The sequence below is a fragment of the Rhinoderma darwinii genome, chromosome 6, assembly GCF_050947455.1.
Source record: "Rhinoderma darwinii isolate aRhiDar2 chromosome 6, aRhiDar2.hap1, whole genome shotgun sequence".
NCBI classification, from domain to species: domain Eukaryota; kingdom Metazoa; phylum Chordata; class Amphibia; order Anura; family Rhinodermatidae; genus Rhinoderma; species Rhinoderma darwinii.
Window position 1 is genome coordinate 30,816,035 of NC_134692.1, and position 23,861 is coordinate 30,839,895.

Sequence of the window (23,861 nt, forward strand, 5' to 3'; positions counted from 1 at the left end):
CTTCTCTAAGTACGTACTCAATGTAGTTCAAGTGGGCATCAGCCCAGTAGAGCTTGTCATTGGTGTAATCTATTGTGATTCCATTAGGCCATTCCAACTTAGAAGAGATGATAACGGTTTTGTTCTTGCCATCCATGCCAACTCTGCCGATGTACGGCATGTCTCCCCAGTCTGTCCAGTAAATGTGCCTGAAGAAGCAAAGTAAAGGTTAGAGTCAACTTTTTGGCATTAATATCCTAATTATATATTTTCCTATGAGCACATTCAAGATACTGTTATTGTACACAGAAAATTACTTTTTTGGTAATCCTTTAACTGGTAACATAGTAAATAACGGAGTCAACAGGGGCAGGCATAGTATTTACTTTATTAGTCATCCATTATATGCCATCCCGGGACTTGCATTGTAAAAACTGCTTGATCACCAGTGATTGCCCACCCAGTATATCACAATGCCTGAGAATTTTATCTGGTGTATCAGGTTATTGTAATGTGTGAAAACAAACGTCTCCTCATGATCTCTGTATACATATGTACTTCAGCCTGTTTCATTCTACAGATGTTGGATAGACTGGAAATAGTCCAGTAGACATCAGTAACCATATGGTCGTCATATGATCAGCCTTCCGGTATATTATTGTAAAAATAAGCAAAATTTTGTTTGCAGTGTTTTCCACCTAGAATTAAAAAAATCAGCTATTTCTTAGTAGTATCTGCTTCTGAGCAGCGTCACTTCATACAGCCACTTTCACACAGCACTATTTTGATCAGTAGTTTGCTTCAGTACTTATATGCCAAAACTAGGAGAGGAACCTTCACCGAAAAAGTACAATGGAAAGATTTGCACCTTCTCCTTGTTTACAGTTTTGGCTTAAAAATAATGATGCAAAATAATGACCAACATAGTGCCATGAAAAAGTAGTAAGCTAGTAATATGGGCTGCTGAAAAGCTGGGTGATAACTCGTGTGGAAGCTGTAATAGCAGCCTCATTGGTTGTTACCCAACTTTCTCAGAAGCAGATATAGATTAGAGGAAAATGCCCTCTAAGATGGAAGCAAGGCAGTACGTAACATATAGGAAAGCCATGCGACTGCCATGGAAAACCTGGAAAGAAAAGGCCCAGCCCAGGTTAGCTCAAGCCCCTATCTTAATGGGTGGTAAGAACCAGTGCAAGGATCTCCTCTCGACTGGCTCTACAACATTAGCAAACATGGATGTAGGGAATTAACCCAAGGATCATGGAAAGGAGATGGAGAGCAAATAAGTACCAAGTCCTTCTGTCCCAGGTGTTTAGGGGTGTGGTAGTGTTAACAAGCATCAGAAAAGGGGACCCATTATAATATTTTCTATGGATCCTCCTCATCTCTATGTACGACCGAGGGTGGAGGAGTCTATGTCACATTCCATAATGTCAGTTTATATCGGCAGCAGAGACATGACAAATGCACTGGAATACTAAAAGACTGAACATCTATCAAAACGGCATATCAAATGAGAGCAATGCGCCCACACTGGCATCCATCCAACTCAACGGCTCCAATTTATACAAATAACCAACAATGATTATCAATAGGAAATTCAATAATTTAGGCAGAAATTGCCCCATTTCCTGAGAGGGACCTGCACACTAAGCTCGGGAAAATGTTAAGTAGATATTAATAAAAGACAGATTCGGTTTCATATCTGAAGCTTGTTGTCTTTCAGGAAATTACAGATACAAAGACACGGTAAAGTACAATATAATGAAAACGGCGTCATTTCTAACACAAGTAATAACAGGAATGCTCTGTCTGAAATGTCATACCCTTTCTGTGGATGTACCACGATAGCTCTAGGGTGCTGAAAGCAGAAGGTGTTGTTGATGTCTGCACAGCGGTCTACCAGTCTCTTCCTGAACCTTCCATCCAGCTCCGCAACATTGATACAGTTCTTGTACGAGTCCACCCAGTATAATTTTCTAGAATTGCAGTCAAATCAATGAGTGTAAAGTACTGTACTACAGAATGAAACACATACAACAATTCACAAGGATAAGAAAAAAATATCTGAAACAGCGCCACTCTTGTCCATGGTCTGTATGTAGTATTGCGGCTATTACCATCAATGGGACTCAGCTGCAATATCAGCTGCCCATAAACCAGAACAGCATCTATCTATCTATCTATCTATCTATCTATCTATCGAATATCTATCTATGATCTATCAATCCATCTATCTATCTATCTATCTATCTATCTATCTATCTATCTATCTATCTATCTATCTATCTATCTATCTATCTATCTATCTATCCACAGGTAGGGTAAATGGAAGGTCCTGGTGTGGGACCAGGTGCAAGTTCTATAGCAGGGCTAATGTACTAACCTTCTAGTGCATATTGCATGTGTATTAATATTGTGTATGGTCTATATAAACATTATATACATTATAAAAGAGAATGGTTTATTGGTATATTGCTAGCTATTTCTACAGCTATAACATTACTTTGCATTTATCAAGAATTGACATCACATCCCTCCACTGGCCCTTTATATTATTGCTTTTCTCTTATACATCAGAAGTGCATTTGGGCAACTCCAACCTCGCCACTATCTATAGCTACCAACTGTATACACATTAAAGCGGATCTTCTAGCTGAATATGCTGCCCTAGGTAAGGGCAGAATATTACAGGCAGAGATCCGTTCCCTTATTAGCAAAAACAGGACACAACATTTCTTGTGCCATTTGGCTATTAGAAGCGATCAAAAGAATACACTGGATGATGTATTATAGAGGGTAGCACCCCTCCCACCTCCCCCGCCCTCCTCATAGTATATCTGCATACACATCAGCCCGTCAATCACCGCCAAGGAACAGGTACTAACTATAACAGGCAAATAACTATTATTCCGGTGTGTTCTTTGATCGCTTCTATTATCTGATCAGCTAGATATTCATTAAGATGATGATATGTGTGCAGAGTTTCCTTTTATTATTTGTCTTTATTTCGGTCACAGTGGACATTAACCCTTTATTATATAGCTGTAAACATATATACAGTTGTCTTCACTGCAGTAGTGTTATTTTAATATGCTGTTTTTTTTCGTTCCTGTACAATTGATCCTACCCTAAAATTGGTTATATCGTTCTTACCTGCCAACCCAATCAACCGCTAAACCTTCCCCGCTCAGAATATCGGTGTTAATAATTGCCTCTTTGTTAGTTCCATTGAAGAACATTCTCTCCATAACTCTTCTCCCCACATCAATCCAATACAACCTTTCTTCCACTCGATCAAAGTCCAGGGCCACCACATTGCTGAGACCTTGTAATATAAGAGAATAAGACAGTCCATCCACTGTCAGGTTCCTCAGATAATACCGGTTACTAAATATAAGGTAAGGGGCAATATTGCTATTTTGGCGGCAGCTTCTTCCATCAGGTTCCCGGATGTATCCAGGGGCACACTTGCAGATGTAGGAGCCAGCAGTGTTCTCACAGATTTGGCTGCATAACCAAGGGGATTCTGCACACTCATCTATGTCATCACAGGTTCGTTTATCAGACATGAGCCTGTATCCAGCTTGACAGCTACAGAAGAAGCTTGTCTGTGTATCTGTACAGTTGTGATCACAGCCACTGATAGCCGGATCATTGCACTCATTAATGCCTATATGAGAGAACATAAATGGTTAATGTAATGTAGTGATTAGTGACATAGTATTCGGATTTCTGCAAATTTATATATTAGCATATTCAAAGTTCATGGCAATTCTACTTGGACATAATTTATAGAATTGTCTACAAACAAAGTATCCCCTACTCAAACAAATTACATCAATGTATTCCCAAAGCTGTGATCGTACACTGTGGATATGCCATAAATGCTTAAAGAGAACCTATCACCTCTCCTGACATGTCTGTTTTAGTAAATAATTGTATTCCAATGAAATAACATTTTTGGAGCATCTTTTCTTAGAACTCTATGTTGTGCCATTCCTCTGTTATTCTTCCAAGAAATTTGTAAATAAATTGACAACTGGATGTTACCAGTTGGGGGTGTGGTCCTTTTATATACTGACAGTCTCACTCTGTCAGCACTGATTGGACATTGTGTAGGGACACACCCTATTAACAAGGGAAATGGTAACACCCAGTTGTCAATTTATTTACACATTTCAAGGAGGAATAACAGAGGAATGCCACAACATGTTCCAAGAAAATATGTTCCATTGTTATTTTATGGGAAATACAAGTATTTACTAAAATAGACATGTCAGGAGAGGTGACAGGTCCTCTTTAAGATGGGAATATCCCTTTACAAGGTGAATATATAAACCTTAGTCTAAACATGTAGTACAGGTATATTGATCCATATATATTCCTGCACTGTGTTCGTGTAGCTCTGTGTTGTGTCACTTGTTTTTACCTGCGTCTTTATTCTTATCTACCTATATTACAGTCATTGTACAAATACAGAACGTCTGTCCCTTTCTTATATATAATGGTGGGGGACCTGGCACCCAGACCCCATGTATCTATCTATATTTTTTATGCACTGCCGTGATTTCAAATAATTCATCTTTTCAATTTTAATAACTTTCTTTAAAGCAATAAATAATATATACTTGATACTTGTAACCTATAAAGCCTTCCCAAACTGAGCTAAGTAACAAGGTCTTCAATTCTGAATCGACATGGTACAATGAGCAGTTTTATATAAGAATCATTCAACGCACCACATCCTTTCTCATCACTGTTATCGGAACATTCATCAATCCTGTTGCAGACTTTGACAGCTTCAATACAGTGGCCATTGTCACATTTAAAGAAGTTTGGAGCACAGGTTGCCTCTGGAGTAGTGCAAAGATGTTCCAGTTCATCGGACTCGTCCCCACAGTCATTGTCTCCATCGCAGACATAGGCCCTGGTAATACAACGGCCATTCTGACAAGTGAATTGTTGCTGCTGGCAAGGCGGGTAGCTGCACCCTCTTTCATCACTGTTATCTCCACAGTCATTGCGTCTGTCACACCTAGGAGATCAAACTATTGATTAGAGGTATTATGGGAAAATGGTATCCTTTCATGCATTGAGCGTCTGACTGTCATGAGAGATGGCGCTAGCAATTAAGGGAATGTGTTGAAAATTCAAAATGTAACTAATAATCCCCTCATGTCATCCAAACTATTTCAATGAAAGATTGTCCAATGGAATTTACTAGCATACAAATGAATCCATACAGAATAACTTGTGAGTGTAAAATAAAGAGAACATCCAAATTGTTTATATTTCAAACTCTTCTATATAAAGCTCTCTGCTATATTATGTAAAAAGCAAGTCCAAGAAGATAAAAAGGCAAAGTAAAAATCTGCACAATCCACAAATAAATGTATCTAGATTCTTTTAATTGTTATATAAATGTATACAAGAATGTACAGTGAAGGAAATAAGTATTTGATCCCTTGCTGATTTTGTAAGTTTGCCCACTGTCAAAGACATGAACAGTCTAGAATTTTTAGGCTAGGTTAATTTTACCAGTGAGAGATAGATTATATATATATAAAAAAAAAGAAAATCACATTGTCAAAATTCTATATATTTATTTGCATGGTGCACAGAGAAATAAGTATTTGATGCCTTTGGCAAACAAGACTTAATACTTGGTGGCAAAACCTTTGTTGGCAAGCACAGCAGTCAGACGTTTTTTGTAGTTGATGATGAGGTTTGCACACATGTTAGATTTAATTTTGGCCCACTCCTCTCTGCAGATCATCTGTAAATCATTACGATTTCGAGGCTGTCGCTTGGCAACTCGGATCTTCAGTTTTCGATGGGATTAAGGTCTGGAGACTTGCTAGGCCACTCCATGACCTTAATGTGCTTCTTTTTGAGCCACTCCTTTGTTGCCTTGGCTGTATGTTTTGGGTCATTGTCGTGCTGGAAGACCCAGCCACGAGCCATTTTTAATGTCCTGGTGGAGGGAAGGAGGTTGTCACTCAGGATTTGACGGTACATGGCTCCATCCATTCTCCCATTGATGCGGTGAAGTAGTCCTGTGCCCTTAGCAGAGAAACACCCCCAAAACATAATGTTTCCACCTCCATGCTTGACAGTGGGGACGGTGTTCTTTGGGTCATAGGCAGCATTTCTCTTCCTCCAAACACGGCAAGTTGAGTTAATGCCAAAGAGCTCAATTTTAGTCTCATCTGACCACAGCACCTTCTCCCAATCACTCTCAGAATCATCCAGATGTTCATTTGCAAACTTCAGACGGGCCTGTACATGTGCCTTCTTGAGCAGGGGGACCTTGCGGGCACTGCAGGATTTTAATCCATTACGGCGTAATGTGTTACCAATGGTTTTCTTGGTGACTGTGGTCCCAGCTACCTTGAGATCATTAACAAGTTTCCCCCGTGTAGTTTTCGGCTGAGCTGTCACCTTCCTCAGGATCAAGGATACCCCACGCGGTGAGATTTTGCATGGAGCCCCAGATCGATGTCGATTGACAGTCATTTTGTATGTCTTCCATTTTCTTACTATTGCACCAACAGTTGTCTCCTTCTCACCCAGCGTCTTACTTATGGTTTTGTAGCCCATTCCAGCCTTGTGCAGGTCTATGATCTTGTCCCTGACATCCTTAGAAAGCTCTTTGGTCTTGCCCATGTCGTAGAGGTTGGAGTCAGACTGATTAATTGAGTCTGTGGACAGGAGTCTTTTATACAGGTGACCATGTAAGATAGATGTCTTTAATGCAGGCACCAAGTTGATTTGGAGCGTGTAACTGGTCTGGAGGAGGCTGAACTCTTAATGGTTGGTAGGGGATCAAATACTTATTTCTCTGTGCACAATGCAAATAAATATATATCATTTTGACTATGCGATTTTCTGTTGTTTTTTTTTTATATAATCTATCTCTCACTGGTAAAATTAACCTAGCCTAAAAATTCTAGACTGTTCATGACTTTGACAGTGGGCAAACGTACAAATCAGCAAGGGATCAAATACTTATTTCCTTCACTGTAACAACTTTTAGCCATGTTTTTTAGCGTCAAAATTATTAAAGATTGCCGAAAGGGGTGTACATAATGATCATATGGCCCCAAAGAAAAACGTATGAAGGCCTTCACGCCCAAAAGGAAGAAAAAGACAAGTGTATATATATATATATATATATATATATATATATATATATATATATATATGAGTGTTTATGTATAGTTATTTAAAATTCTGCAGCCTCCTTTTTATTACACGGTTCTCCAAATCCTCTGCTACCCTTCATGCGAAAATAGAGTTAGAGGGGTATTCCCATCATAGCATGTTATGGCATATTGCTAGGATATGCCATAATACTCTAATCATGGGGATCCAACCACTGGAGCCCACACTGATCCCAAAAATGAAGGGACAGTGGTCCCTTTGGCATTTCTCCTACACAGCAGCACTCCTAGCCACCCACTGTCTAGAGAAAATCTGTGAATGAGCTGCTGCTCCGTCATTCTGAGGATCGTGGGGGTCCCGACAGTCAGACACCCTCTGGTGAGGAAGTGATTTAACATCCTAGCAATTTGCCGCCACTTCTTAAATGACAAAAGTTTGTTTGCCTGCATCTAACAGTAGAGGGGGCTCACTACTTTTTATGGGAGACTTATAATGTTCCCATTTTTTCAATGACGGTGTGAAGAGAAACAGTAGGAACAGTTTAGTGCCATTCCTTCTCTCACCATGGGCCCCATGGCAGTGGCATGGCCTTCATCTATGGTAGGTACACTTTTGATTTCCCATAGTAAAAAATGAAAAATTGTCTGTGCTCTTTATTTGCAGAATCTTTGTACAGCCATTATTTTGTAAGCTGAGCAATTGGGCTCTAGGCTATTCTGGTCTAAAATTTCTGGTATGTAAAATAGCTACCATTGTCAGCCATATTAGCTCTCATGCTAATTTCCCTGTCACCTGGTCACCCATAGGTTTTGTACTTCCCAACCCTCTTTCAAGTTTCCCCGGTAGAGCCCTCCACTTCTCATATAGTATGAAAGACGACCTGATATCCGTGTACAAATGTTGAGTTGGCATTCGAGAACGAGTCACAGAGACCAGAGATTTATGACCAGGAAGGTTACTGGGATTTTTTTAAACTAGGTTAGTAAACAGGTTGAAACTAGTAACTAGCTTCTCCTCATACTTGGGTTTCAATAGAGATCAGCGTAGCTGGCAGTCTGGAACAAAATGCATGAAAAGAAAGACACGGGATGGTAACAGGTAAATGTAGCTATATCATTGTAAAGCCTGAGATACATACACATTCTTTTCAAATCACAAATCATGTTTTAACATACCTGAAGCTATTCCGGATACAGAGGCCGTTACTACAAGTGAACTCTGTACTCGTGCAAGACCGTCTTGTACAATTCTGATGTTCATCAAAGGCATCAGAGCAATCTGAATCCCCATCACAAACCCAGTTTTGTGAAATACACCTTCTTTCTGGGGGTCTGTTGTTAATACAGGTGAACTCTGTTGGGGCACAGCTGTGGTTATCTGACAGGAATAAAGAGATAAATTTATTTCTAAACCTCGTACAGAAGGCCTGAATACATATGTTTGACTCATTTTCCAAACTGAGGTATTTTTGTAAAGTGAACCCATTATCAATGCACATTGTATGTAGGTATTTTATGTATTAAATGTATTGCATAATTTAGAGATATGACTGGATTACAAAAACAAGTGCCTGATACTTCTCTGACTGAGATTCCTAGTCAATAATAAGTAAAGAAACGGGACAGAACTCCAATCAGGTGATATACTTCAAGTGTTTTTATTAGATATCCATGTCACAGAATACCGCTGGTGTGTAATCGGAGCAACGTTTCGGGTATATAACCTTTCATGTGCACATATGGCGACACACACATTCATACATTGTTCTTTACTTATTGGATATTATGGGCGGAAATGTGGTAAGCTACCTGTAAATATGGACCCAATTTTTTGGTCGAAAAAGAGGGAGAGTGTTGTCTGAATTCTTTGTAATATTCCTAGTCTGTGAAAAAAGTTACAAGGAACACTCCAGGTGAAACTGATACACCGTGTCATGCCGAGTGCAGGTCCTGAGGGGTAGGTGCATGATTTCTCTCTTGGGTGATGTTTGAATCCCTGAGTTATGCCCCGCCCCTGAGGCCCGCACTACGCATAACACAGTGCGTCATTTGTGTCTGGAGTGATCCTTTAATTTATTTATTTTGAACACAAAATGCCTGAAATCAGACGATGCCTAGGATAACCCCATTTCCTGCAGCTTGTCCTTAATAGGCTATATGGTCAGGAGTTGTGCTGAATGGAAATCCCTATAAAGCAGCACTTCAGTCATCCTATAACTTTTTATTAATGAGCCCACAGTAGAATAAAATTATAATAGGACATTAAACTATGAGAATACTGAAAGTGATATAGGTTACAGCTTTCCCAGATACATATATAACTAAGGCTTGACGGTCGTAAGACGGACACCAACAGCGCCTGATGGCACCCAATGACTTTAATGGGTTCCGTCGTGTTTTTGTCAAGGTGTCCATCATTGTCTCGGACAAAATAGTGCAGCATTTTTCACCGGATCTGCGGTGGAGGCTCCTAATAGAACCTCAAATTCAGATGAGAGCCTAAGAAGCATTTAAATTCACAGAAGTGGATAACTTATAGTGATTCTGTCACAGATTTTTAAACAGCATCTTCAAGATGCTTACGGTAATGTGCTATGGCACCTGTGTAACATCGGACCAGATTCACATCCAGGGCACTGTTAAAAATATATGATAATTATGGTGCATCTTGACCTGATGCAGCGCACGCATGGCACTTGAGTGCAAAAAGGAGTCGCAACTAAAATCACGTGATGCCTCTCAGCCAATAAGGCTTAAAGAGAACCTGTCACCTTTCCTGACATGTCTGTTTTATTAAATACTTGTATTCACCATGAAATAACAATTCTGGAGCATCTTTTCCTAGAACTCTGCAAAGTGCCATTCTTCTGTTATTGTTCCTAGAAATTTGTGAATAAATTACCAGTTGGGGTGTGTCCCTTTCATAAGCTGACAATGTCCAATCAGTGGTTAAAGACTGAGTCTGTGTAGGGACACGCCCTATTAACAAGGTAAATAGTAATACCCAGTTGTCAATTTATTTACCCAATTGTCAAATGGGTCGTGTTCCTATGGAGCCTGGCACTGTGAGCACTGATTGGACATTGTCAGTCTGTGTAGGGACACATCCCCCACTGGTAACACCCATTTGTCAATGTATTCATAAATTTCTAGGAGGAATAACAGAGGAATCGCACAATGCAAAGTTCTAAGTAAAGATGCTCCAAAATTGTTATATTATGGGGAATGCAAGTATTTACTAAAGCTAACAGGTTAGGAGAGGTGACATGTCCCCAATAAGCACATGCAGATGCTGTTTTTTAGCAGGGTCTGTCTGGTGACAGATATCCGTTAATGATTTATATTAACTGGTAAGATTTTTTATTTTAGGGGAAATGCTTTTTAAGCGATATATACTATATACACTGTTTTGTGTACAATGCACTATATTGTGTAATAAATTGCTGTCCAAAAAATGTGCAGGACAAATTAAAACTGTTTGCTCAAAAAAGTATTTCTGCACCAAAAGCCTTACCACAGTTGTGTCTCTGGTCCTCATCACTCATGTCGCCACAGTCATTATCACCATCGCAGACCCATGATGCTGGGATACAACGAGCATCATCACACCTGAACTGGTCACTTGAGCATGTCCTCACATGGGAAACTGGAATCAATGGTACAATTGGTGATTGTTCATAGATAAAATCAGGAAATCTCTTACAAGTCTTTATCTCGATACAAAGGTATTCTTGGCACAAGGGGTTCATTGCAGAATGTAAAACAACAAAAGGTACAAAAATATCTCAGCTCCTGGAGAAGCTCCTGGAGAAGAGCGGACACTAATCATTTTACCTACATTCTGCTTCTCCCTGAACCTGTATATATACATGAAGATCTTGCAGCACTCCAAGTTCAAAGTATAAAACTGTGGTTTAGTCAGACAACATCAAGCTGGTGCAACGTTTCAATCCCACATTGGGATCTTTCTCAAGCGCATATATATATATATATATATATATATATATATACATACGTGCACATACATGTATCACTGTTCTGTTCTCTGATGCAAAGAATCTGGCGTCAAATGCAATATTAAAGTCATGTGAAAGTCGAGGATTTATTTAGCTACAGGCGCTCACTAACAGATACAATAGATTTTATAGTTCAACTTCGAACACATATAAATATAATTTACATTAAAATTTGAGCAACTTTGTAAATTTATTACATTACTGTCTATATTATATTCCAGAGCTGCATTCATAATTCTACACGTTTCAGAGCTAACATCTTTGAGGATCCCCTGCTGGCTCAGAACTTGCTTTCTGGGAAGTGTTGTCTTTACACCAGGCTCTGGACAGTAATTCTATGTAGAAAAAAAAATTCTTCCACTGCATTATAATTTAGCTAAGAAGTCACCATATTGCCATGTATAGGAATGTGTTTGACGACAATCTTAACGACTGTTTCCAGTTACAACTAGCAGAACTGCAGCTTAATACGATAATATGGGCTATAACTCAGGATCAGTACTAGATAAAATATAATAGATGAATATCTTGTTCAAAGATGGGCATAATATTTACCCACATTTCATGCCTTGATTGCTTCACAGCAAAACGTATGCATTTTGCACTAATTTAATCCCTTGTATTTACAAGATGTCAAAAGAATAATTATAGCTGGGATCAGCAGATCCCATTGACCTTAGCTGCATCCACCAACAAACCACAGTCTGATGATAGACAATTCCTTGTCTACTATTACTAAGGAAGCAAGGTTCCAACAGATTGGATTTTTTTCCTGTCTAATTCTGCTTTTTCCAGATAGATAAGTGGTGCCAGAAGCGTCTGTCAGCCTCCTATCACCCTGTTCTAATAAAATTATATGTTTCTAAAGCTGGGACAACCATGCATGTTAATGGCGCAATTAAGGTGGCCATACACATTAAATAATGATTGGCAGAGTGCTCATTCGGCAAAAAGTTATTTCTCCCGACTCCCCCATAAACAACTCCCGACTCATTTAGGCCATTTGGGCATGTTTATTTCAATGGAGAGAAGGGAATAAGCCGCTGTTAGATACCTCCATATCTCCCGTCGGAATAAAGGATCGGGCATGATGAAATCCAACATGGCAAATCATTTTTTACCCATCATCTGCCGTTGGGGGACTGCCTGCTGGCCCCATACACTTTAAACATCAGCCAATCCTGCCGAGATCAACAGGTTTGGCTTAGTTCTGTATAGGAATCTTTAGGACAGATATCTTTCTATTGACTATTGTTATCTTAATTATTTTTCATGGGAACAGCTAAAGATCTGCTATCATAGCTGGTAATGTTAAAATTGGGCCTACTTTTCCGTAACCCTTACCACATGATGCTGGTTCATCTGAACCATCGGCACAATCCACGCCCTGATCGCAGTACCAGTGACCAGGAAGGCAACGTCCAGAGGCACAGCGGAATTCACTTTCTGTACACGTTAGGGTTGCTGCAATAAAATTCATTCAGCGTATAATATTTTATACAATAATTCTAGTTAAGCAGATATTTAGGGCTCCGTTATAGAACTGTACTGCATGATATAAGTTTAGAAATGCTTCGGCTGATACATTGCTCTGCTCATAGCTGAAGACAAAATATATATTTTTTTTTTTATTGTATGTTTGATCACATATATTTATGATGTATTTACAGCAAATTACATAATTGATTAATAAGTTAAATGTCAGTTAAAGGCTATTTACACCTTTGAAAAAGTTTTTGTTTTTTTAATAAAAATATTTATTAGTGTGTTTGGTGCAATTTTTTAATTACTTTTTATTAAAAATATTTTTTTCGAGATACAGCTGCTTCGTATTCTGTATATAGAGCAGCTGTATCTTGCGCTGACACCTGAATTCTTCAGGTCAGCAGGACTGACGGGTTCAGTGTCAGCGGATCACGCAGGATCGAGCGGTTACCGATCACATCTAAGTTCATAACTTAGATGTGATCAATAACAGGTGGCACGCAGGACCCACTGACACTGAACCCGTCAGTGCGTAGACCTGACAGATTCAGGTCTCAGCGCAAGATACAGCTGCTCTGTATGCAGAAAACAAAGCAGCTGTATCTCAAAAAGTAAAAATAATTTTTAATAAAAACTAATTAGAAAGTTGCACCAAACACACTGATACACATTTTTATTAAAATAAAAAACACGTTTTCAAAGGTGTACATAGCCTTTAAACTCTCTGGTGTATTGTGCTTCCACATATGGTTATTAGTTCATCAAATATAATAAAGAATATACTGCCTTCTAGCTATTCACTTGAAAACTCTTTATTAAAGGAAACTACTAGAAGCATTATATGCACTGCTATTAACTGTGTGGTAGTCACTATCTCTGTGTGAAAATATATTTGTTTGAAGTTAAAGTCCACATGACAACACTTCCTGTCCTGTGTATTTGCAGTTCTGTGTTAACACAAGGACATTGTGTTGAGCTACATTGTGTGGTCTTTAAATGATAATCTGAGCTTCATGCTTGTCATTTGAGTGTGAAATATCATTCAACTATATGATGTCTGCTATTTAAATGGGTTGTTACAGCACAGAGAACCCCTTAAATATGAGAGCCGATGTGGCGAAAAACGTATTGCCGAGGATTCCGCTTCCAAGATGGCAAATAGATGATTTTTCTGGGGCAAGTGTAATACATGAATGGGCCGAGTCCACCAAAGTGAAAGCCACTGCTTGTTAGTGGCTCTCCCCTCCGCTTTGGCTTATAGAGGGGAGTCCTGGGCGTTCTACTCTAATAGGGCATATGGACGGGGGCTGTCCTGCTGGGACGACCAATTTAATGTAAATAATGTAATGCTTATACTATATCTTTCACTATATGTAACAAGTATACAGGATCCAGTAAATATTTTTTATGTTGCATTTATACCATTCTGATATGTTTAGGAGAATGTATACATGACTGGCATGTCTCCTATTTATTGGGATTGTAAAAGCTTTCCTGAACAATTATCCAACTTGTCATTGAAGTTCCAGAATGTTCTGTAAATCACCGAGCGCCAGTAACATCAAGACTACCGTCTGCATTACTGCCGTGAAGAAAGGTTTTCTTATTTTCCCGAACTCCAAGGCTCAGTTGTTCGGGGCAGTCATTAGTAATCTGATTAAACACTAAAATTCTTACCACAATGAGTGGGGCTTTCATCGCTCATATCTCCACAGTCATTATCTCCATCACAAAGATAAGTACGAGGAATGCAAATGTTGGTGCTCTGACATTTGGTGTACCCCGGTTGACATGTGCGATCCGCTTTAAAAGAGAACGAGAAAAGTGCTGAAAATGTTTAAACAACCAGAATGATCTACGTCCCTTCCCCCACTATTTATTAGAAAAGCTTCATTCATTCCTTATCCTTAACGGAGTTGGTGAGATAAAAAGGGCCTTCTTTTTTCTAGAATCGGTTGCTCCTTAGCATCTTACGCTGCTATATTATTTGTTTTTAGTAAAACGTGTTAAAACTGAAAATTTACTTAATTGGTGCTGAGGAGCAGTTTATGCGTCAAAATCAGCTCCAAAACACTCTGTGTGAACTGACCTTAACTGATTACAGCAAGGGTATGTTCACACAGAGTTTTTGGTTAAGCAGCAGAAAAAAATCCGCCTACAAATTTCCTTCAGGATGCAGGCAGTTTTTAAAGCGTTTCTGGAGCGTTTTTTGAGGCAGATTTTTGAGGATTATTTTTTTGGTTGGGAAACTTCACCTGTAAAATCGGCCAGCGTCAAAATCTGCATTGAGCCGCAGGGCGCTGTTTTATTCTGCCTCCAATTGATTTAAATGGGAGGTTTAAGAGCGGAATCCGCCCTAAGATAGAGAAGGAGGCTTTTTTTCAGAGAACTGAAAATATCTTAAACTGAAAAAAAAAACCTTCTCTGATTCCCATTGAAATCAATGAGAGGCAGATTCGTTTTTTTTCTGCAGCTAATTCTGAAGCGTAAAATGCTGCAAAATCAGCATAAGGTTCAGTTTACAGAGGGTTTTGGCACGTCGGAATCAGCGCCAAAACATGACCCAAACTGCTCCCCATTAATTTCAATGGAAGGCAGAGACGGTTTTCTCCCAGGCGGCTTTTGGCTGCTCTTGGGGAAATAAAGCGGCATGGTCTTTCTTTGAGCAGTTTCCGCCGCTGACCTCACATTGAAATCAATGGGAGGCAGTTTGAGCTTTTTTTTGCCCACGATCCTTGCAATAGGTTTAATGGCCGCAGGCAAAAAAACGCAGAAAAAAAGTGTTAAAACAACGCTGGCAGTTCAAAATTGGCATCTAAAAAACTCTGTGTGAATAGGGCCTTACAAAACTCTCTGTGAACATACCAGAAGACCTTTTGCACACCGGTGTATTACCGTTCCATACAAGCAGTAAGTTAAAGGGAACCTGTCACCAGCATTTCACCTATTGAACTTTACATATCCCTCACTGGCCGCTGCTATCAAAAGTTCATTACCGTTATCCCCGCTCCTAAACTCCTCCTCCGACTGTAAATAACGGTCTGCAAACATTTTGCGCCTTTTATCGTTATAACGCGGTGTCCCTTTGTGCACACACACGAGAAGAGAACATCAATGCACAAGCACAGGATTTTGTGTGCTGGGGGAAGGCGAGGAGCTGTCAATCAAAAGTAAGGAGGCGGGGTAAACTCGGAAAGACTCGAGGAATGAAGATTTGTCTCTTTTCAAACAAAGATTTGACTCTTTTATGCTCATTAGCATACGATGTGGGGGAACTAAAAAACTGAATACTAAAGCTACAGAGCCGACTAAGACAATTATAGGTTATATAGAAATTATTTTTAACCCACTACCACCAGGTATTGCTGGTTTAATAGGTGAAATTCTGATTGACAGGTTCCCTTTAAGCATAATACAGCACCCATAGCAGTCTATGGGGCTAAACTGTACTTTCGTATGCCTCAGATGCAGAATTGTGGAGGTATTCTCCCCTAAAAGCATTGCTCATAGGGGAGAAAATCGCTGTAATATGGGAATGTACCATATTGCGTACTATGGAGCTTTAGGCTGGGTTTACACGACCTATTTCCAGGCGTAAACGAGGCGTATTATGCCTCGATTTACGCCTGAAAATAAGGCTACAATACGTCGGCAAACATCTTTCATTTGAATGGGTTTGCCGACGTACTGTGCCGACGACCTGTCATTTACGCGTCGTCGTTTGACAGCTGTCAAACGACGATGCGTAAAATGACTGCTTCGTCAAAGAAGTGCAGGACACTTATATACATTATATGCAGGACACTTCTTTGGACGTTTTTGGAGCCGTTTTCTCATAGACTCCAATGAAAACAGCTCCAAAAACGGGCGTAAAAAACGCTGCGAAAACGCAGCGAGGAACGCGAGTTGCTCAAAAAACGTCTGAAAATCTGGGGCTGTTATCCCTTGAAAACAGCTCCGTATTTTCAGACGTTTTTGGTCACTACGTGTGCACATACCCTTACAGATACAATGTATTCCTACACTGTGATATGATTGCGCCTGTCCTGTACCCAATCACTAGAGAAGGTGTCTAGCTTCAGCCTCAGGACCGTTTTCTGAGCTTTGCTAAGAAAATTAGGCAATTATTATAAATTCGAAATCTCTAGACTATATAATAGCATATAATATAATATTAAATGAGCTTCCATTGCACTGTAGAGACTATGGATAACTTACGGCAATTTCTCTCATCAGATGTGCCATTGTCATAGCAATTGTTGACTCCATTGCAAACATACGAGCGGGAAATACACCTGCCATTATTACAGGCAAATTCAATGTTTGGGTCACAGGTTCTGAACAGACATCCGGCCTCATCACTATTATCTCCACAATCGTTGTAGTGGTCGCAGCGGTAGTGATAGGGCACACATTTCCCATTGCCACAGGTGAATGCTGTCGGTGAGCAGGTATGAAAAGCTGCCAAAATAACATTGTAGTAAGTGAACTGAATAGATATAGGATTGTGCATCTAACTGGCTATGTCATTCTTATTCCATACTGTACCTGCTAGAGCAAACACTGCTGCAAAACGGACTGCATGTTGGATAAAATAATCATGGCTGTTAGTAATGTTTGGAACAAGATGCATGGAGAGGTCTATGGTAGTGGTAGATGCATTGCCAGATAAAAAATTCAAGATGGAGAAGGGAACTCATTGACTTATTGAAGCACACAGTGTAGGGGATTGCCCATTGGCTGTCAGTTAAGAGGGTAGCTCTGGTACTGTAGTTAGTTATATTGAAGATTATTTTTTATTATTATTACTATTACTTTTGCAGTTTAATATGTTTCATAATCTTTACTATTCAAAGTATGAGGTCTTGGGAAAAGTTTGCATTGGACAGTCAAAAAGGAATCAGAAAAAATGTAAAGTGTACCTGTACTTTCATAAAACTTTTGACATGACATAGTGACATGTCAGAAGTTTTGATCGGTGGGGTTTCGAGAACTGAGACCCCCTCCGATTGCTAAAACGGAGCTGCAGAAGTGCTCAGGTGGGCAAGGAGGCGCTTCATTTCTGATCGGCTCTGCTCGGCTTTCCTCGGAAAGCTGAGCGAGCAGTGTACGGGCTCAATAGAAAGTCTATGAGTCTGTGCGACGCACTTCAGAAACAAAGCGGCTCAGCATTCACCGGAGTGCTTCTGCCGCTTCGTTTTGGTGATTAGAGGGGGTTTCAGTGCTCAGACCCCCACCGATAAAAACTTCTGCGTGTAACTAGGACATGTCAAAAGTTTTTTTAAAGTACTCATACACTTTAAAAATAATATTTTTCATGCACATAACATTCGTTGATGTCAGATCATGGGTAAATACATTTTCATATGTTTTTCTTGTACAACGCAAGCTACAAAAGCTAATTTAGGCTTATTTTTCTTTAAAGCAGTGGTGGTCAACTGGCAGTCTGCAGGTGCCTTACCTGTGCCAACAGGTTTCTATGCCAGGCATAGAACCCAGTGGCCATAGGGGTGCCCTGTTCTGCTGAGTACTTTCAGAGTTTTAGAGGAGACATAGTTAATGTGGACAGCAGGTGGTATCATCACACAGGGAAGCTGCGTCCTGCTCATTGCTAGACCAGAAAAGAGGAGACAGGAGCCGGGTGGTCAGAGGCATAACTTGAAGCTCCTGGGCCCCAATGAAAAATCTGTAAATCTTTGTGCCATTTATACTAGTGATGACTTCTTATGTGGCAGAGGGTACTCTGGGTTCTCTCAGGTACCAGGGCACGGGTGCAACTGCTACCTCTGCACGCCCTATAGCTGTGCCCATGTGGGTGGTGAGTGCTATACATCAGGGGAGATGGGCATGTGACTAAGCTATTTCTGGGAAGCATGTGACTGAGCTGTTTCTGAGGGGCATATGACTGAGCTGTTTTGGGTACTTGCTTCTTTTCTAGAAGACTTTGTGGCTGCGCTGTTTCGTTGGGGCACGGGTCTGTAATTTATCGGGCAGGAATAGAGATATCGAATGTGAAGTATGCCATGCACAGTCCTTAAATGAAGTCAAGGACCACATCTGGGACTCCATATTGTAGTGGGTTGCCCACTGTTGCTCTAGAGGATATATTGTACTTTAATTGGTTAGTCCAATACAGATCCTGTCATTGTTTATTTGCCTATCAATAATAGGAGGCGCAAACATGAGAATTTCCTTGACTGTGTTTGATGGTTAAATCATCCAGGGGTAGGACAATAAAACAGTCAGTCAGTCAATGGTTTACAGTAAGAGTGGCTGGAGAGTAAAGGGGGTTTTACACAGAACGATTATCGTGCAGACGAGCCTTAATATAACGCTCTATGACAATAATTGCCCTGTGTAAACAGGGGAACGATCAGCAGATGAATGAGCAAACGCTCGATCATCTGCTGATCGGATCGTTTTAAAAAAGTAAAAGATTATCGTTGTCGGCAGCGCATCCCCCTGTGTGAACAGGGAGATGCCTTGCCAACATGATAATAATGTATGGGGAAAAGCGATCAGAGTAACGACTGCTCGTCCCTATCGATAGCTCGGTGTGACAGGAGCAAGCGAGCACAGATCAACGATGTCTCGTTGATTTGCGCTCGCTGCACCGGCCGAGTGTCGGCCGGTGTAAAAGGGCCTTAAGACTTTGCGTGGCTGAAAGTGTCAATAAGGAGTGATAAGCCCCTTTCCCGAGATCACTTAATTTTGAACGCCTTTATTTGAGGCTTAAAAATGTTGTATGCAATAAAAATGATCCTTTCTATTAGATACAAAATTCTCGGCAGGAGAACCCTGGTAAAGAGTAGAAAGAGCGCCACTCTTGTCCATGGGCTAAGTCTGATATTGCAGATTAGCCCTATTCAGGTGAATGGTCTGGGCTGTAACCATATGCAACCTATGGGCAAGTGGGCCACTGTTTTTAGGAACAGACCCTGTTATCTAATCTCGTACAACTCCTTTAATTATGTGCTTTTAAATAATTATTGCCAAGAATTATACTTATTATCTCACATCATTTATCCAGTCTTGATAGATCCAATAAAAAAATAAGGTTGGGAAATTTGGGAACAAACGTTCTGAATCCGGAAGAAGTAATTCTGGTTCATCCAATGCATTTATTTCAAAACACATAGTAAAAAAAATACAACCTGTATTTAACGGATTTGACTCACCACATACACGTTCTAGTTCATCGCTACCGTCCCGGCAGTCATTGTCATTGTCACACTTCCATCTCTCTGGTATGCACCGGCCATTGAGACATGTAAACTGCCCGCTCTGGCACCTTGTGGAATTGTCTACAATACAATCCTTGTTGTTGTTTGCCAAATACCAGCTCCCAGTTGAAGGACACTGACATTCTGCTCCATTTGGACCTTAAGATTCAGACAATGTTACCATGCAACTATTTCCAAAAGAAAACATAAACCTTCTACATTCACATAATGCATTTTACCTGGTGCACAGATGTGACTGCAGCCTCCATTGAACTGATCGCAGGGGCTGGCACACTGCTGTTGTTTCGTTTTAGACAAGACATGAATATCCATTGGGCGCTGTGGAAGGTTCTGGATGATTACGATTTGATCTGAACCATCATGTTTATTGGCTCGGTATATGCTCTTTGTGTTCCAGTCAGTCCAATAAATGTGTTGGTCATACAGGGTCATAGCAAATGGATATATAGCTGTACTAACCACTACCTCTCGGTTTACACCAGTTAAAGAGCAGCGCTCTATCTTCTGCCTGTTAGGAAAAGAAATACACAAATTTAACTTAAGCTTCAAGAAAAATGTAACACCAGTTTTTGGCATAAACTGCACCCAAAAAATTAGCAAATGCTGATGTGTGTGAAATTTACATAAAAAATTTGGAAAGTGATTATAAAAGTGGGCATTGTCTCCAATAAGATGCACTTTAGGCCCTATGTATTAGGAAAAATTTAAGAAAATGGCGCAAATTTTGTGTGCAAATCTACACCTGCTCATACCAGGTGGGCATTTGATTTTCTGAATGTCAAGACAGTTCAAAATGCATTAGATTTATTAGGAGGCACGTGCCTTTTAATAATTTGGCAGAGATTACTCCAACTATCCCACTTACTTAGACTGGCTTGAGCTATGCTACTGTTAGTTAATGTGGGCTAAGCAGTGTTGATAATAATGACGATGACAACGACGATGATAATGATGAATGATGATGACGACGACGATGATGAACACACCCTTAATAGATCACCAGGAGTCAAATTTGATTTGACATCACATAAAAATGTCACTCTCCCCAACTTATCTGGTTCAAACATTTGAGAAGAGATGTTTCTGCTTGTTTTTCCATCTCTACAACGTAAACTAAGCACAACAGGAACACCCATAACTATGCAGTAATGTTTTATTAAATAAGTTATCTGAGATTAGTAAAGAACGGTCTGCTTTTTTCCCCAAAAACAGCGCCACTCTTGATCATGGGCTGTGTCTGGTATTGCAGCTCAGCCCCATTTGGAGCGGAGTTGCAATACCAGACATAAGCATGAATGGCGTGTATTCTGTAAAAAAAAAAAAAAACTGACCTTTGTTTTTTCATCTGAGACAACAACTTAGTGTGTTATATGATTTTCAATATGGAGTAGAAAGAAATGCTCAGAAATAGCCCCATTTACATTTTTACAATCCTTTCATTAAAAGACAAAGGTTGTAGTACATACAAACTTGCATCAGCCCAATAGATTCGCTCTTCTTCATAGTCAAGGGTAAGTCCATTTGGCCATACTAAGCTAGTGTTCACAATTGCTGTACGGAAGTTGCCTCCTAGTGTCGCTCTTTCTATCTTGGCATTGGTGCCCCAATCTGTCCAGTACATGTACCTAACATACAGAACAGGAGAACAATGTTTAACAATTAAAAAAAGAGACATAGTACATGTTCAATATATAAAGTACAAAATATATACTATACTATAGACTATGGTGAATATGAGGGATAACTGTATCTTTCTCAAACATGTGAATAAAGAATAGGTCCTACCCTCTGCATGGATCCAACATGATAGCTCTGGGCCGGGATACACGAGCAATCACAGTACGATTAGATCCATCCAGCGCCATTGAGGTTATGGTCTGGTTTAGGTAATCACTGTAATAAACCCTTTTATGGATCCAGTCAAAGGCTATTCCATCTGGAGCTCCCAAATCTAAAAGATTATTCAGAAAACATGAGAAACCAACCAAAATCATTCCAATATCAATAGCTGGGTATTATACAAAGCCAATAAATCGATATAACAACCTTGTACTTGCAGTACCGATCCTAAGTTGCAATCTGTATTATAGACCAGTTGGCCATACCAAACTGTGTTAAAGTATAATCAAAGTTCTGCTGGTTGTAGCTAGAAACAGTCAACAAGAATGTTGACAGGCACACCCCTTACAGCTTTGCTGAGCTCCTATTATTCAGTTGTAGAGTAATTCCTCCTACATCCGATTACTGTACAGTGCCTGGCAGAATGACTACACAAAGCAAACTCTCTGCAGTCATTGAACCACCAATAAATGCTAGGAGATTTCAGCTACGTAACCTGCAGAATTATAAATATATATAATATGACTGACCCGTTTTCCGTTCCATAATGGGAGACTAGCATCCATTTTCTGGGTAAAACATTCATAAATCCCCTCTTAAAGATCTAATTTAGAATTCTTTATCTTTTTAAATCTTTTATATTTACAAGTTAAAGCTTTTGAACTGAAATACACCCCAGCTTATACTGTGAAATGATAGTTACGAGGTTAAAATAGTGATCATGGTCCAAGAAAAATATTTCTACCAGTAAATATCTGAACCAATGCAACATTACCAATGCAAAAAAAAAACATTATAATGCACTATATTAAAGGGGTTGTACAGAATTAGAAAAACATGACTGCTTTCTTCCACAAACAGTGTCACATCTGTCCATGAGTTGTGTCGGGTATTGCAGCTCAGTTCCATTCAATTCAATAGAGCTAAGGAGCAATACCAGGCGCAACCTGTAGACTGTGCTGTTTTGGAAGAAAGCAGCAATGTTCTCTTCATTTTCTTCCTTTTTGCCCTACCTGAAGCCACCGTAGTGTGTTGATTTAACGCTGAAAGACTGAAGTAGCGAATTTCGCTCCGTCCAGCTCCTGCAGTTCGGGTGTAGTAAATTCTGTTATCCAAGCTGTCATAATCCAGAGCCACTGCTGTCCTCGGAACATTGACCCTGGGGAAAGGAGGACTGTGGTTCTCTGGGTCCAAGGGCAAACTATTAATGGAGCCTTCCAGGGCATATATCAAGTAGTCATCTGTGGAGATGATACATCTTGTTCCATCACTCCCAATTGCCCCAAAGGCACAACCACACTTTCGTGTCTGTGTCCCAGGTAAAGCAAAGCAAAAGTGTGCACACCCTCCATTATTCACCAAACATGGATTGTTGTTGATTTCCGGTGAGGAAATTGGCTGAAAACGTTTGTCGAATACAGTAACGTCCCTTAAAAGATCAATATTATCCCGGAGGACAGCTGGTTGCTCAGTGTTTCCAGGTTCCTTGCTGGCTTGAAATACCTTTTTCAAGTTCCGGTCTACCCAAATAATTGTGTTCTCAAATACAGTAATCCCATAAGGCGTTGGGTAGCGGTTGCCATATCTTACTATTTCGGTTTCACCACCTTCTGATCTAACTCTTGCAATCATATCCAAAGAGTCATCTACCCAATAAACATAGCCAGTATTGTGATCCATAGCTAATCCTCTCGGTGTAACAATTCCCTCAGACACCAGAACTGTTCTGTTGGTGCAATCCAAAAAGGCCCGTTCAATTTTAGGATTTTGTCCATAATCTGCCCAAAAGAGGTATCTATTCTTAGGGTCCACCACAATATGCCTGGGCATATCCACTGAAGTTTTCATTAGGACTCGACGGTATGTAGTGTTCAGACGAACTATTTCAATGAAGGTTTCGGTAAGGAAAGCATTGGTGAAGTAGAGATTTCCTAAAGAAAATAGATAATAAGGTAAACTGTGAAACCACACACTAGAAATTCATAATCTAGAGATTAGGGCTGTTTTTTTAATTTGTATTTCAATTTTCTAAATTCTAAAGCAGGGTCACTATTATTACTTGTACATTTGTGTCTATTACTGTGTCTGATATTCCAGTTTCATACGGAAAATCTAATAATTTTCTGCAAAGG

General features: G+C 39.9%; 1 protein-coding gene across 3 annotated transcripts in view; it reads right to left on the bottom strand.

Moving 5' to 3' along the window:
- The window catches only part of LRP2 (LDL receptor related protein 2), a 178,666-nt gene that overhangs the window by 41,124 nt on the left and 113,681 nt on the right, over nt 1-23,861 (bottom strand). For all 3 annotated transcript variants that reach the window (XM_075829407.1, XM_075829406.1, XM_075829405.1), the window contains 14 exons: nt 22,743-23,660; nt 21,676-21,841; nt 21,357-21,515; nt 20,109-20,398; nt 19,825-20,028; nt 16,865-17,107; nt 14,324-14,449; nt 12,506-12,625; nt 10,660-10,791; nt 8,322-8,523; nt 4,722-5,017; nt 3,136-3,652; nt 1,806-1,958; nt 18-188 (listed from right to left, as the gene is read on the bottom strand). In XM_075829407.1, the coding sequence (XP_075685522.1) occupies nt 18-188; nt 1,806-1,958; nt 3,136-3,652; nt 4,722-5,017; nt 8,322-8,523; nt 10,660-10,791; nt 12,506-12,625; nt 14,324-14,449; nt 16,865-17,107; nt 19,825-20,028; nt 20,109-20,398; nt 21,357-21,515; nt 21,676-21,841; nt 22,743-23,660 (3,697 nt within the window). The remainder of the gene's footprint in view (nt 1-17; nt 189-1,805; nt 1,959-3,135; nt 3,653-4,721; nt 5,018-8,321; nt 8,524-10,659; nt 10,792-12,505; nt 12,626-14,323; nt 14,450-16,864; nt 17,108-19,824; nt 20,029-20,108; nt 20,399-21,356; nt 21,516-21,675; nt 21,842-22,742; nt 23,661-23,861) is intronic.